Source organism: Chroicocephalus ridibundus, chromosome 3, assembly GCF_963924245.1.
Source record: "Chroicocephalus ridibundus chromosome 3, bChrRid1.1, whole genome shotgun sequence".
NCBI classification, from domain to species: Eukaryota; Metazoa; Chordata; class Aves; order Charadriiformes; family Laridae; genus Chroicocephalus; species Chroicocephalus ridibundus.
Window position 1 is genome coordinate 35,451,833 of NC_086286.1, and position 17,140 is coordinate 35,468,972.

At 36.5% G+C, this 17,140-nt stretch overlaps 1 protein-coding gene across 1 annotated transcript in view; it reads left to right on the forward strand.

Moving 5' to 3' along the window:
• The window catches only part of BTBD9 (BTB domain containing 9), a 125,858-nt gene that overhangs the window by 66,817 nt on the left and 41,901 nt on the right, over nucleotides 1–17,140 (forward strand). Inside the window, exon 8 of the mRNA XM_063328692.1 lies at nucleotides 6,875–6,984. Coding sequence (XP_063184762.1) covers nucleotides 6,875–6,984 — 110 coding nt within the window. The remainder of the gene's footprint in view (nucleotides 1–6,874; nucleotides 6,985–17,140) is intronic.

Consider the following 17,140-nt stretch of genomic DNA (forward strand, 5'->3'; position numbering starts at 1 on the left):
CGTTTTGTACATATTGGATTTAGTTCTTTATTTATTTTACTTCGCTGTTGCTGTTCTGGGTCGCTTTGATAGCAATTTAGAGTGGATATCAGTGCAAAATACCAGTTCATTTCCTTACCTGTCTTTACTTAGTCTTCTGTCTCAATATTCTCAAGAGATTACAATCTATGCTTAATATATTCCAGAGTTTGTCTGTATCTTACTGGTGTCATTACAATGAAGGATTAAAACAGATCCTGGACTATGCATATTTTTATGCTTTGACACATATGTCCTAAGTACTGTTCTGATGCAGGCAGCTGAGCTTTGGTATTAGTAGTCCTCCAGGGTATCTGCAGCTGAATCACTGGTATGCTCAGCAACAGCTGTTATCTGAATTAAATATATCAGCTGTACAAATATAAAGAGCAGAAGTAAAACATAATGTAGTTGTTCAGAAATCTGAGTATTTGTAGTCACAACAGAGTGCCCGAGTCATAGTTTCATGTAAAAGTGAAGAATTGCTCTGGGAAAAATAGGGAATGGATGAGGGCATTGCCATGTGGGTGCCTGATAAATCAACACAGGTAGTTCTTCAGATTTCAGTAGTTAAGAGTCTACCAAGATCCAGTAGAACATATCGTTTCCCTCTAGTTAAAATAATTTTCTTGTTAGTGGGGGAAAATAAATTAAGAAGAATACAGATTTTTCTGGTATTCCCGCCGTGGGAATCTCCGGCCAAGTGTAGCATGACTAACTGTGACTATAGATATCTGTGACGTGTATGAAACTCATAAAGCACTTAAATACTATCAATATCCGTTATTCTCAAACAGGGCCAGAAACCAAAATAAAATGTCTTCTAAAGGGGCAAAATTCTCGTGCTGCACTTCTGTTCATCTGCCAAGGAAGTACTTCTAAACCCCATAAAGTGATCAAGGTTTGTTTTTGGTAAAGAATGATTCAGGGTTCTTTTTGTCTTCCCCCCAGTCTATCAGTTGAGTCTGAAGTCCACTGACAGAGGAAGTAGTCTGGCCCTTGAACTGTTGTTCTTTTACTCTCCTATCACACAAGATTTATAGATAACTTCGCATTGTATAAAGCTGCTTTGTTCCTGACAGGAAGGTGAAAAAAGTTCTAATTTCACTGGAAAAACTACCCATGGTGTTTTTAATGTCTGCCCTCCTCATTTTTTGTCTGCCATGTCTCTTCCTCAGTGAGTATTATAATTAAAATTCATAGTTTGGCACCAGGATTTTGATTATACAGTTAATTCTTCATCATTCCTATGTCTCAGCTTAATCAGGTTTGCCCAAGCTTGTGTCACCCACTAACAAAATGCTCTAGAAGGTTTTTTTGTTCATTTAGGGTTTTGGTGTTCTTCTGGTTTTTTCCCCCCCTCAATCTTGTGGTAATCAAAGCTTTTAAATTCTCTTGTAATTGAGCATACACAAGTAGGTTTGGTCAGTGGTCCTTTTAAACTAATGACATGCTTGCCAAGCACTTGTAGAAAAATGGCTCTGTGTGGTTATCAAAAATAATTACTATACACATTTATGTCAATTTAATCAACATAAAAGATACATGTATTGTATTTCAGGAAATGTCATCTGTTAAAAATATGATCTTTAGATTCTTTACTCTGTTTTTTGTAATTCAGAGGACTACAATAATTGTAAGCATGTAGCGTTGGAGGTGGGAAAACACCTTATTTTTTCTCGCTATTTGAACAGTAAAAAGTAATTGTAAAACTCTGCAAGTTTGACCTTTGACCTAGACTATGCAAGTTTGACCTTAAGTATCTAAAAGAATCAAGATCAAATCAAATGTTCTATTATGCAGTTGAAAGGTTTAGTTTATTTCCATATGGGTTGATTTATTGTTCGTAGCATACAGTGGGTACAGAGAGTGGAGAAGTTACTCACTCCAGCACGTCCAATCCTGCAACTACTTGTTTATTATTCCTTTAGTTGCAAGAAAGAAAATACTGAGTTAACCGAGATTCGTTTGTTTTCTTATGGGATGTATTTTTTTGTATAAATATTTAAATAGAAAGCAAATGTTAAAGCAAATGTTAAATGAAGTTTCCAAAATTGGACTCTGAAAAGTACAAGGTTACTGAAATTGTTTGCCCCTGCAGTCTTAATTAAGATGTCTTACAGTCATTTCATAGTGAGAGCCTTTGGAGGGAGGGGGGCGTTCAACCTATCACTTTTTCAATGCGTAGGACCTGATCTATGGTCCCTGAGTGAGGGGCTGTTGGATACTTTTCTGTGATTCACCCAGTGGCTGCACACCTTGTCTGCTGTGCGTGGTACAGCAGCAGAGCACGCCATGTCGCAGCCTCGCCTGGCTCCTGCGGGTAGGGGCCTCTCCTTAGGTTTGAAGTCCTATTAAAAAAAGGAATTGAACTTCAGCCTCTTTCTGAGGGAATGCCTTAAAGAACAGATCGTTATATAAAGAGGCATTATCAGCACAAGTGTTCACAGAGGTTCCTCAGAAAAAGGTCTCAGCATTGGAGTCCAAGTTCACAGAAAAGCCTCCCAACGCTTCATGGAGAGGAGGCCTGGGCACTTTCTTCCGAGCTTGCTGTAGACACTTGTACACGGAGCCTGCTCGCTGATCTCATACCTGGAGATAATTAGGTAACATTGACAGAGGTGATACCCTTGCCACTTGATGCAGATTTGTTTGTGGGAGCCAGAAGTCTGTTAGATTTTGTGGTGTTTAATTCTTAGGCCTGTTAGCAAAGTTGTAGAGTCATACGTGTTGCTGCACTGCCATTCAGAGCCAAACTCAGTTGCATTTCCATCTGGCAGGAAAAAGCTTACAAATTTTCAAGTGTGTCCTGAGCTATAATAGGGATTTTAAATTTCTGAAATCTCTATGCTTTGAATTAAGACTCCATTGCTCATATTGAAGTTGTCCACATCGCAGTTTTTCCTCACAATCGTATTTCTGAGCCAACTTCTTGTTTTCAGCCCGTTGTTCAGTGTTCTCATTAAGATGTACTACTTCAGTATTTACAATGTTTTCAGCTGATTCTTCTGAAACAGATTATGTACTACCTTCAGTACCACTCTTCATTGGTGATATTTGAAATTCAGATACAGCTTGTTTACTTAGCGGTGCTGGGCATTTCTAATAAATTCTACCTTATTTGAAGAAAGATTATCTTCTCAGTCTCAGGCTATAGTGGCTTTAGTATCTTGCATCAAGTGGAATAATAAGCTACAATTTTATACAAAATCTGAGAATGTGATTTTAGAAGTTAGGATGTTTAAAGTAGTTTTGAATATCACATTATTTGAATTTCCACCAAGTAGAAGAATGCAAGATTCAGGCAGGAATAATGCTGACCATTCACCTTGATAAGGAAGGAATAAAATACATTTATTTTATTGGGGAGGAAGGAAGGGGGTTGTCATATCCTTACATTCTACCTTGCAATAATATTACAACGTCAAAATAATATACTTTAGAAGACTAACGCTTACATGATTATTTTAATAGGTGGGATTTTGTTTTACATTACCACAAAATTTTAGCTTTTCAGCAGCGTGAAACAGTCAGCTGTTGTTCAAAATAACTGATAGGCTATTTAGCATACAAGAATAAGCTTTGTTCCTTTATACCTGTTGACAGAAAACTTTGGTAACGAGGAGGTACTATGTTATTTGACCTAAGTTTGCAGTATGATAAAGATGCTTTTCCCATAGCAAACTATTCAAGTCTTGTGCGTATCTTTCACCTGCTTGATATATTAAAAAAAAAAAAAAAAAACAAAACCAAAACCAAAAAAAAACCACAAAGAAATTACCAAAAAAAACCCACCAAAGAGAAAAGCAAAAAATAAAAAAGCCAAAACCAATCTAGAAGTTTGCTTTACTGTTACAGTTTCATAAGACACAAAAATCTAAATAAACTAGCTTTTAAAGCTAATTATGAAGCAGTATCTTGTGTTACTATTAATATTGTTACTTTGATTATTCTCTGAACTCTTTAAAGCAAGGAAGCGTAACTGAGGTGCGTCAAAGTATTGCCGTTAGTAATGCTCTGTTGGTTAGCCTGCAGCACGTTCTGTCCAAGCAGCACAGCTCAATCAATACCTTCCTCGCCTGAGAGAGATGAAGGACTCTTTCTGGCGAGCCAGTCTGTGTGCGCTTACAAACGTTCCAAGATTGTTCCCGTGTTTTGTCAAATTCTGTGCTTCTGATGCTGGATAGAACGAGAGCACTTATTGTTGTCGGATCCTCATCATTGCTTATCTATTTAGGGTTGATACTGTGCTTGTGAATTGACAAAAAGAAAGTAATCTGAAAAGACCGGACCAAAATACATCTCTGCCTGTAATTTCAAGGAGGAGGCATACCCTTAGCTGAAGGTGTCTAACAGACCTTCTAAAACTGAAAGGCTGAGGGACTTGGATCTTTTTAGTCTGGAAAAAAGAAGACTGAGGGGAATCTTATCAACGCTTATAAATACTTAAAGGGTGGGTGTCAGGAGGATGGGGCCAGGCTCTTTCCAGTGGTGCCCAGTGACAGGACAAGGGCTAAGGGGCACAAACTTGAGCATAGGAGGTTCCATCTAAACATGAGGAGGAACCTCTTTACTTTGAGGGTGTCAGAGCCCTGGAACAGGCTGCCCATAGAGGTGGTGGAGTCTCCATCTCTGGAGACATTCAAAACCCACCTGGACGCATTCCTGTGCAACGTGCTGTGGGTGACCCTGCTCTGGCAGGGAGGTTGGACTAGATGATCTCCAGAGGTCCCTTCCAAGCCCTATCATTCTGTGATTCTGTCAACTGAAAGATTCTTTCAAATTTCATGTTTACTTTCTCTGAACAGCAAACTGTTAGTCCCCTGAATAATTTGATTATAATCTTTTCAGTGCATCTTCAATGTCAGTTTTGTGAGTAGAAACCTTGAGGTCTTACTCCTGTGTGTCTACCGTGCTTTTGCTATGGGTGTACCTGACCGCGCCACTTGCAAAAGCACTGGAGATTGTCCTTGGCATATTAAGAAAAACTGAGGTGGATATGGTTTTGCCTTCATAATGTGAATCCCAAAATATGGCTTTTCACGTACCATCTTGCAGCAACAGACTGGTTCACATGGGCCGGTCTGGGGAAAGAACTGCTGATTCCCTGGCTGTCAACCAAGATTCCTGCGGTGCTCTTTGCAGGCACTTATCACAGTTACATAGTGAGGGCTAAGTTCTGCTTTACTTTTAAAATACAGGTTCACCTTTTCTCCAGTTTTTTACTTTTTCTACACAGAATGACTTGCAGGAATTTTGCTACTGTGATAACTAATTGATCTGGAAGTCAATATAAATTAGCGAATTTCTTTCTTTCAAGTCATGATAATAAAAGTAAGTTTTTAATGTGAAATTTTAAGCGTACTTTATATCAGTTTTGTAATTTTAATCAAAATATATAATAGTTGGTTTATTTTAAATGAAACTGTTATATAAACTAAAAGGAGCGGAGGTCAAAAACTGGCAATTTTAGCGATGTCATGATACTCAGGTAACTTAGTTGTCTCTTGCAGTCATTTGCATGTAATAGGTGTAATTTTTTAAATTAGTATTTTAGGCAGTTTTTTTTCTATGTATGGTAAAGACAAACGAATATCAGTAATAACAGTTGTTGAGGCTTGCTTATAAGAGCTCTTTCATAAGGCACTCAAGTCTTGAAGTGTCGGAGGAAGTTGGACATTAGTATTGTAAATAGCTATGAGGTTTTTTTATGTTTAAAGAAAATAATATCTCAGGACTGAAAGCTGCGTATCTTTTCAACTTAGTATGTTGAAGAACACAAGCCAAAACGATGCTGTTGGTGAATGGCCAATATGTTGGAAGTATAATTATGACATGTAAGCGAAAGGTTGTTTTATACTGTAGACGGGGGATATTGCTTAAGATAGATACATCCTGATACTTCTTAATTGAACTGAATTAATTTAATACAAAGCTTTCTGCAGTGTGGGTAATCCATTCTGTGGGGTAATGGTATTTGTTCTAGGTAGTTTTCTGTGTTGCTGGTTCCATGATTTATTGAGATGATGAACCATATATTCCGTTTAGGATTTTTCAAAATTTTTGTAAGAACTGTTGGATCTCTTCAGAAAATGTGGGAATCAGACTGAATCAAGGTTAATTATTGAAGGTGAAGCCTGCAGGGTATTACAGAAGGTGAATAGGTCACAGTGTTCAAGAGCAGCTCTATTTGATTTTTAATTAGAGTCTAGACGTATAAGTTATACACCAGGAATGAAACCCAGAGATATCTTCGTTTCATAACATTTGACTGTTCAGATATCAATTTTTTCTGTTATTAATAAAATATACACCAACGAAGACGTTGGTATCCTGTACATCCGGATTTAGAATTAGAAACAGTCATAATAAAATGGAATGAATTTTTGGCTTCCGCAGAGAAGCCTTGCTGATTTACTGGGTTTATCCTGGCTGTATGAAATCTTTCATACAAAGAAAGGTGGTAAAAAGTATAGTTGGTAAAGGGATTTTTTTAATTATTATTATTATCTAAACCCTTCATGAGCACACATTTGCACTAACAGACCATTTCTGATCCAGAAGCCCCCTCATTTTTGTTCTGGCAAATTAGTCCAGAAAGATTTCTGATAGATTTCATAGCTCTTTAATTTTATTTCTTTTTCTTAAATTGTACTGGAGCATCCTGAATAGTTGCAATTTTGCTGTGAAATTTATATTCTTTTTACTCCTTTCGCTATTTTAATTTTTTTTAACAGTTACTCAGTTCTTACAGACCTGTACAATATAGTCCAACTGAATAATTTGTATTTTAGCGCGTAGAAGTTTGTCATGCTTAACTCTTGTGCTACTTACCTTTTTTTTTTTTCCCCTATAGGTATATTCGAATCGTTGGGACCCACAACACAGTGAACAAAGTTTTCCATATTGTGGCATTTGAATGCATGTTCACAAACAAAACCTTTACTCTTGAGAAAGGCCTGATAGGTAAGAGATAAAACTGTTTACACGAACTGTTGCGAATGCTTGCCTTTTAAGACTGGCCGTCGCTGCACTCTACTTCTGTTTCCTCACAGAAATCTCTAACTTGAGTTAAATGATACTGTAAGCATAGAATTGGTTGGCTCGTCCTTGCGATTTCTTTGAAATTCCAGTTCTGTGGATTAACTAGTGATGCTGCAGGAATGCTAAAGTTCAAATTAAATCAGCTGCTGCCACTCGCAATTGAGTCACTCTGCTGCTAATCCAGTTTCTCTTTGCATGTCTTAGTATGCTTGCTCTTGCATCCTGCTAGGTTAGCCTGAATTCTGTAACGAGGATGGAGTAACCAGAGCTATTTATTGCAGTGAAAGATGGATTCGAGCATTTAGGGCCTCTTACACAGCTGAATTTCAACTGCTGAAAGTAAACTCTCATGTGTTGATTTTCCCCTAAAGAGTCGTACACATGCTTAGCCATGGCAGAACGTTATATTGGCTACCCATATTCTCAGAAGGCCATGTTGATGGAGCTTTCTTACCTCTGGAGCTCCACATAGCTTATATAATACTGATTTAAGTACCTCTACGTATTACTGCTTTACTTAACGTAGAAATCCCCAACAGACCAACAATACTGAGTGATAGACTATGTCAAAGTAAGATTTTATATGGATTTTTTTAATAGTTTGAACAGGGTGCTTTCTGTGCTTTCTTCCATATAAACGCATGCAAATGAGATCCTAAAATTCATTGGGGAGAGTTTTGCGCACCTTTTAGTATTTCTCTAGGTGGGATTTCCCACAGTTTGCTACTTCTGGTATGAAGTAGAGAATTTCAGCAGAATTCTGAATTCATTCTGGTTTTAAACATATATTTAAATTTTAAGTATGTACCTACAATAGATGGAAGGGAAAACAGTTTTCAAAAAAGCACAAGACAGAAGATTTTGGTAAGACATATTTATTTTAAATGTTTTTCTGAGAAAACTGTAATATTGATCTGTGAAAAACTGGGACCCAACTCCTTCAGCCCGTTCGCTATGTGTTATGCAAAGGCATCGCATGGTTACGCTTGATCTCATGACGTGTGCTGTGTAATTTCATGGTGTCTTTTTAGAAGCATGGAATAAATAGCCTGACAAATCACACTTTACTAATTTTTATGTTATATAGCCCCAAAATGTACAAGTTGTCCCATAATGCAAATAGAAAGATTTCCCTTTGTTTTAGGGGGTTTGCAATAGTATTGCAATTGCTGTTGACAAGAAAATAGAATAAGCAGTGAGGAGGAACTGTGTTTAAAGAAAACATCTACCTTCAGTAAGCTAGTTAGGGGAGAAACAAAATATTTCATAAAACCTTTGAGCTAAATTTCATATTTAGCACTGCCAGCTATGAACTTTTTAAGAACTTTATACAAAATCATAGTTACTGTTTGCAAATAAGTGATGCATATATCTATATATATTTGATTTAAGATTATCAGTCTTATTTAGCAAATACTTAATTTAGGACTCAAATAACATATTTGCTTTCCTTTTTTTTTTTTCCCTGTGTGTGTTAAGCCAAAGATTGTTTGGTTGTAACAGTAGGCAAGGTAGTGAATCCGTGTATGTTTTTGGAAGTGTACCTGTACCGTAATTGACTTGTCTTTCAGATAGTCTCTTGCTATTTTGTGATTTGGTGAGCATTTTGGTGAGAAACTATTTGATCTGTTTCAGCATTTCATGAGTTTCAAAGATAATCCAGTGGATGGAGACTTTATATAGCTTTATTAAAATTTATCTGTTTATGAAATTTTTTTGTAGTTACAGAATCTTGCAGGTAAATAGTTTGGACTACATAATAGTAAGTATCCGTTGTTGTTCATGGTGATCAGTGGAACTATGCTGTCATTCAGTGTGGGTAAATGAAGCTTTTGTGCATGTAAGTCATTGGAAGTGGTCTACATAACGCAAAGAGAGGCCTGTAGAGTTTTTTATATTGAAGGGATGATAGCATACTTACTGAATTCTTACTCTCTTAGTTTTCTATTGAGTAGTTAATTGAAAGAGGGATGTGGGCCAACTCCTGATTGTAAATGAGGTGGAAACAGTTGGATACATGACCTTGCAGAATTTATGGTGAGAAAAGGACAAATGGAAAGATTTTGGAACTAAATGAGGGCAGTCCTGTTGTGAAATGGGGCAGGGGCACAAAGGTTGTACCTCCAGAATTTATGGCCATCAGTGTTACCTGTTCAAAAATAATCTCAACAGCTTTGATCCAGTGACCTTATATCCATTTAATGTTTTGGTTTACATACCTGTGGTTGTTACTGTAAGGTAAAATGTTATCTGGCTCCCTTGATCAAGAAGACTGTCCCAGTTCCACTTCTATAATAAAATCTGTGTGACTACCAATAGGGTAGTTGGCACAGATTTATTTTATTGCTCTAATGAGGATCTGTAATGTTTGTTTCTATTTCTGCAGTGACTGGATAGGGTAAAGTGAAGTGGAATCAGTTAGGAAAGCTCCACGAAATATATGAAATGGCAGTAATCAGAGTAGGTTGCTTTTTAGATTGACTGAGTCTAGAAGCTTTCATCCTCAACTGTTGAAAAGCAATATTAGGTAATACTATTGGATTACTTGTTTATGCAGTATGGTATTAAATATGGTGTTAAATTAGGTTGGAACAAACACAGCTGCTGTTTCTATAACTTGTTTTTTTAAGAAAATTAAATGTTGGTTGGCCCTTGAAGGCCATATGGTACTTTCAGAAAGACTTTGTGAAAGTACCAAAACAACGCTGAAGATAACACGTAAAGAGTTTGTCATTTGAAACCTCATTCCAAAGAAATAAGGCCATTGAGGCATTTGTTTAGAGATCTTATATGGAGATTTAAGAGTAATTATTTATTTAATCTTCATGAAACCTATTCAACTTGATCAGAAAGAGGGTAATTTATCAGATATATTACTACTGATATGTAGTATCTATGTAATGGCTGTCACTGTAAAGTGAAGATTAGAAGGCTGGTAAACACATCATAAAAATGAAGCACTGTTTCATGATAACAGTAATTTTATGTTTCTGTGTTTTTGCCTACAAGGTTTTCATGATAAATTATTTACTTGACATATTGTGTTTAAAAGTTAACATTGAGGATGATTTACATAGTTACTTTATCCAATACTGGATGCAGTACTGGTGTGACCGATTGGTAGCTGAGTAGCAGTTTTGAAGTAAAAGTAGCAAGAAATGCTCTTTCTAGCACTGTCTGGTGTTTTAGTGTTGTTTTACACTTTGTTGTCTTGTGAAATGAGGTAAGTGACAGAAATTAATTCAATCAATGAAATTATTCCCTAACGCAGATATTAGGGTTGAGATGTATTTTTCCTTTTGGCATAGTATTCTCTCTGAATGTGTAAGTTAGTTAACAGTTCTGCATATTGGACTCATGACATCAACATAACTGTTTCATTTAAAAGAAATGTAAATGTTTTTTAAATCTCAAAAGCGTAGTGTTTCCTTTTATTGAACTTCTGCTTCTGAAATCTTGAATGGTCTTTAGTCATTAATATTTAATGTAGAATCCAAAAGAAATGAGAATTTTCAGAAGCAAGAGCTGATGTACTCCTTTGGAGGCAGAAGTGGTACCCAGTGGGATGTGATGTTTTGCAAAAGCTTCTACTCTGCCCAGTGGTAAGAAGCGGCAACAGTGGGCATAGGGCTGCTGCTGTGCACTCCCTTTTTTATTTTGGATTTGTTTGTTGTTGTTTTTTTTTCCCCACATAAATATAGGAAACAATTCCTCTCTTCTGCCTCAAAGGGGGAAAAAATGATAACCTCGCTTAGTGCTTTTACTGAGTGCAGTACTCATTGCTGCGGGGGAGTCAAGGACTCTGCAGGCATGTGGGTTGGACCAGCCTACCATCCTGTTTTGAGCCCGGTTAAGGTCATAGGCAGTGCAGTGTGGAAGGCTTTTATATGAAGTTGTGTTTATCTGTAGTCTGTCTCGGTCTATCAGACTGTCTTGCAGCTTGTACGTTACACACGAAAGGAAGAACAGTGAAAAATGACTGAAGAGCAGGAGATGGATATAAAATACTGGAATGTCCTTGGTCACCCTCCAGGGAATGTTGTTCGGTACTTATGAATCATTGTGAACCTTCATTTGTGTGCTGTTCAATGCCTTAGGAGAACTTGTTTTAAAAGGGAAAAAATGAAGTGAATAAATAGTCATTCACTTGTCTTTTACTCACTGGCACTTACTGGAAGAAAAAAAAATAAATGTATAACAGAGAGAAACCAGTTATATCAGTTTCCTAGTGTGTGGTTCAGCTTTGTAAAAGATTGCTCTATCTGTCTCCAAGGAAGCAGTGAGAGATGCTATTTTTGTGTCTAGTTTAATGTTGATTCCACACAAAGCTATCACATTTTGCTGCTTCTTTTTTTTAAAGGTTAGCCTTCTTTCAAAACCATGCAGGTTTACCCAGCAACGTAAGTCAGCCCTGTTGCAAGTTTAGCCTTAGGAAATTATGAAAATTTGAAGACAATCTAAACATGGCAGGGATTTTTTTTTTCCTCTTTCTACAGGAAAGGACAGCCACGTGGTCAGTTTAGTTACTGCTACCCATTCTTCAACAGAGATTTGTTCATATGGTCCCAGCTACTATTTTTATTTTTATTTTCTTCCTATTTCCAGTGCTGTAATGAAGGATGCGTACTTCCTAGGGCTCTTTGAAACAATTGCTACTTCTGAAAGCCTTCTTCAGGCAGAATGTTTGATGGGAGAGCCCAGTAGCTAGCCAATCGGTTGGCAATTAAAAGTATGGCCAGTTCTAATGACTTGAATGCTTTTGTTATAATATATTTGATTGGAAATCATGAGCTCTAGCAGATATCAACTGAAAAATCAGGCTTCTCTGAAGTTATTCTAATCCAAACTGACAATTGGACGTAGACAAATATTACTGGGATTTTCTTCTCCAGCTAAATATGGCTTGCAGAAAGCTTTTCACTGAAACAAATGGAAATGCTGTTGGTATTTGTTTGAAGTTGATATTTCTTGAGTTCTTGATTGATTTCTTGATTGAAGGTTCAAATGAAATGTAGCGATGTCATCAGCAAGTTTCAGCTCAAGAAAATAAGAAAAGTATGTGAAAGGGGAGACAGGACTTTGAGAGTGTACTTTTAATTAACTGAAAAGTCTGTAGGCTTAGTATTTTCTATCATGTGAAAATAAACAAGTGCTAATTCGTATACTGAATAAAGATTAGACTTAACAAATCTTTTGGCGTTTGGAAAATAATGAAAGCAAAATGCCCAACATCCTTTTAATTATTCAATACAATAAAATCAAGCCCTGGAATAATAGTGACGTCCCTATTTATTTATTTATTTATTTTCTTTGGTCTCAGCTTTCTTTTTTCTAACCATCACTTCCTAGTGAGGAAGCTTTGCTCAGCTCAGTTCAGGTAGAGAAGGAATGCAATTTTACCATTAAAAATGGAGCGACTGAAAGCTGAGCATTTAGCAGATGTCAGCACGAGAGAAAAATCACTTCTTCATATTCATTAAAACAAAAATTTATTCCTTCTGGTATAATTTCTTGTTTATAGTTTCTTCACAAAGTGCTGGATTTGTTAGTGTCTTAAGAGAATTCAGTAAAATGAACAGTTGTGTTGCAGTGATGACACTTTATTTGAGAACCTATGACTGCAGTATAAATATCTTCAGCAATCCGTAATGCTTTAAATTACTGCCTTCCTATAAAATAAGACTATTTAGTAGATTTGCTGTCTCTCTGTATGTTTATTTTATTAATTGAATTAAGGTTCATGAATGGCTGGTTCTGTGAGCTGGTGCAGGACCCCACTCCATTCTTTTCCTTCATCTGTCATTTTTTCCCCCCGTGTTAGCCAACTGAAGTTACAGTGGATGGGCAGAAAGCAAAATCGGACCTTTCCAGACTGTGAGATGAAAGGAAGTACTTCACACTCAGATATGGAAGTCAGTTAACAACGGCTGCATTTTTTTTTTCTGAGTACTTCAGGGGGGTGAAAAAATTCTTATGGAAAATCAAGTATGTGAAAAATAAAGAAAAAAAAAAAAAGGCTTAAAGAGTGATAAATAAATATGACTGAGGCTGGGGGATCTCTAAGGACAGTTGAATAACATATCTATCTTATCTTTAAATATAGCCAGTATAGATGGCCCTTAGGCCATACCTTGAAAATGACAACCCTTTATAAGAATACTATTACTAGAATTAAATATTAAATATGCTGCCAAACTGCTCATTGCTCCATACTGCAGCATAGGACAAGGAGACAAGAAAACAAGTCTTAATATATGTTTTGATGCTGCTGTCCTGTGACCTCAATCATCTTCTCCTTTTGTTGGCTTACAGAATGTGTATGCTTTGTTAACGCACATCTTTTCTGTTCCCTAAAAGCAAATCAGATTTGTCAGAGCAAAACTGCTGTACGAACAGTTGAAAAAACCAATTTCCTTATTTGCAAATCCCCTCTTTCACTTTCTCTTACAACATTGGTTACTGTAAAAGCTGGATAGCTGGTGGATTAAAAAAAAGAAACAAAAATGGAAACAAGACTGTTGGTTTTGGCAGTATGTTTTTGTAAACAAGCGACCTAAATTGAAGCAGAAATTCTAATGGGAAAAAGGAAGAGAACCAAAAGACTTGAAAATACAGCACAGAGTCGAGTCCCCTCCAGATGGTATTTTTAATAAATTTATCAAGCGGATATAAAAGATGATAATGAACATTCAAAATAGGGAGTGGCGGACCCCTCTAGAGAGAAGGAACAGTATGGCACCTTCTGCACACTGCAATTAGTTAGAATCACTTTCTAATTAACTGTTGTAGGGAAGACCATAGAATTATATTAAAAACACACTAAGGCAGTTTCTGTGTGGTTGTTAAGGAGTTTGACTAATCAGGGTAACATCTTCTTAGGAGGTCACAGATTAGTGCAGAAATCTAAATGTGAGAAGGAATGGGATGATGCTCAGAGGGCATGCGGGTGAAATACTGGATAAACTGAGCTGTGCTGTTTTCAATTAATGCCTTACATAGCTCAGAGGGTGTCCGGAATATGCCATAGGGCCTCAACATGAACAATGGTTTTGACACTTCATCTTTCATTTGGTTTTTGGTTTTGGTTTTTGTTTTTTTTAACCAAGATTTCAGTACCTTCCTCTTCCTACAAAAAGCAGCAATGTATAAAAGATGCTTTGATGCCTATATGAAATGGATACTCAAAGAAGTTCCCTTACTGCCAAGGAATAGGGGAAGAAAAGGAAGCCAAGGCAAACTTTATTTCAACGCCAGCGCTCTTAGTTTGCATTGTTAGTCTTTGCTTTATGGAGATTGTTCCCAGTGAAGTACTTCTGATGTCTACCACCTGCTTCCCCATAAGAATCTGGGAATTTCTGAATGTCTCTTTTCAGTAATAGGGAATCAAGAGGTTTCTAGAATAATAATACAGTGGATTTAGTAATTTTTTATGAGCAAAGAGAGATGATAGTACATTTAATAGTGCAGTAAATTTTTCAGAAACTGTTGTTTTTCCACAGCTTGGTTTATTATTTGGCAACAAGCTTGCACTTTTTTCCCCCCTGTGTGTTTTATGGTAGTTTGGTTGGTTGGTGATTTTCTTAAGATAATGCTTGACACCACTAGCACACTTAAAACACAGAATGCTAGCTCTTTATGGAAAATAATGTCTTTCTTGGGTGCTGGAAACTCTTAAAATTACCTCTGAAATTCCACACACCCATATTTCAGCCATTTTCAAATGTTGTAGTATTTTAAATACATATTTTACAGACAATTATTAAAAGTATGTAGTTATCAGTGTGCAGTGGACTTAAAATGGTACATTTGCATCTATACTATACATCATTTGTTTTCTCGTGAAAATTCAAAAGTGTTGGGTTTACGTCTTCTGTATTCTCAAATTTTTTTGTGCCATTTTTGTTTTGGCTTATTTGTTGTTCTTTTTCTGATTCTCAAAAATGTTTAGTGTGAGGTGCTGTGAATTTGGAAATTTTGTTAAATTGATCATTGTCATTCAGATAATTTTTGGTAAAATTTTTTCCTCTCTCTTAAATTGCATTACCACACAGATTGGTTGTCCTTTATCAGAGGTTGACACGCAAAATCTTAGCTTTTATTAAATACAACCTGTGCTGAAAGACTTTTTGTTATCATTTAGATAAAACAATCAGTGCTTTTACCATTTTCTCAAAAAAAACCCAAAAGCTCAACAGGCAACCTTGATTTTTACGTGTTCAGAGAGCATCATTTTTTAGCCTTATTAATTTTTTGATTGAGAAAGAATAGAGTTCGAAAAGTTGAGGAGGTTGGCTGAAAACTGAGCTTTTTAGGAAAGTTCTGGACTTGACTAGAGCATCTTAAATAGCTTTTTCTTTTTTTTTAATGTTCATCTGTCATCTTGTTGGAAGGTGACTTTCAAAAAGCTTGGGATTCTCTCTGGAATACAAACAGAAAGGAAGTACCATACTTGGTTAAATGTTAACAAAGGGAAATAATAGGTGATTCCAAAAAAAAGTGTTGAAGCACTTGTAAAACAGTGCTGGAAAAATGCTCTATGCACAAGAAAATACATGTCCTTCTTGCAGCGTGCTCCCAGAGGAGTTGCCCTTGTCTTGATCTTTGATGACATTGCTGAAATTATGTCAATTTCTAACTATACTATGAATGCTGTTTGATTTGAAAGGAAGGGGAAAACTACTTATTGTTGGATTTAAATCAGATTAAGCAGGACTAAGTAAATACAAGAACGTTCCTCTCCTTGGAAAGTTTTTTAGAAACCAACACTAGAGTTACGTCCTTCGCTAAAGAATAACAACTCCCAAAATTACCCTTTTTTTTTTTTTTTTTATTGCTGAGTATGTAATGTTCCCCTGCTTCTAAAAATGCCTAGTAAAGGGTTATATTATCCTCTATCTAATTTGGTTTGTAACAGCAGTTTCCAAGCTAGAGCGTTCAGTTTGGGATGTACCAGGGAGAAGGAAGAACTGAAGTTAGATGATGCTGACACATAGAGTACAGTATTGGATGTGTACACTGACGGCAAGAGGGGCTGTAGAGGTGAAAGACAGTTCATTATAGATGTTGCAGCACAAGGTAGTAGTTTAGCACTGGCCTAGAATTGAAGTCTTAGTGGTTTGGTTTGGGTTGGGGTTTTTTTGTTTGTTTGTTTTGTCTTGTTGGTTTTTGTTTGTTTGTTTTTTTACTGAAAGTCCCTTCCTTTTGTCGTGATTTTCCCAGGAAGGCTTTTACTAATTTGAAAATACTTTGAGCTCCCTAACTTGCTCATTTTCCCCTGTAATATTCAAATAACTGCATCTAAGGTGAATGAAAGAAGACAAATTTGCTATTCTGCAGTAATACCTTTGACTTTCTTTGGCATAGCAGGCTACTGCATGCTGTCATTTTTTATGGCTGCATATAGGATAGAAAAAAGAATTATCCAGCAAAGATCTCTGATGAAATTAACATGGGGGGGTGGGGCAGGGAAGTACTGAATAATTCCATCATTATCTCCTGAGGAAAATCATTATCCTGAGTTTTGGCCTTCATTTTTTCAAGAGGATGGGTTCTAAGTAGTTTCTTTTCTTTTGCTATTGGGGTATTTATAATTTCTTTTTTGTAGCATTCAGTCATACCTTTTTCCTGTCTCTTGACTGAATAAGAAATACTTCTGTGCCTGCTGTTCCATTTGTGTGGCAGACCTCTTGTAGTCCTCCTTCCCTCTTGTAGTCCAATACTTGTATTGAAGGATTTTGTAAGTATTAAAAAGCATTTTCATTTTCTAAATTTGGGGTGCAATTTCTGATCACAGTCAGGCAGACTGTCAGAAGTACTAAGAGGTATGTGTTGAGAATAGTCTCCTGAGCTGTGAGACTTCAAGCCTTGGTTTTGAAGACTTTGAGTCCTGACTTCTCAGAGGTCCAGATCAGTCTCTCTCTCTCTCTCTTTCTTTCTTTTTCCCCCTTCTTTTTTTTTGGTGGGGGAAGGGGAGGTTTCATCATGAAAACAGGAAGAAATTGTTTGAAAATTTCAAAAGTTTTGCTGGACAAGATTTTTTTTTTTTTCCCCACTTGTATTAAGAGTGCTTTCATGTCAC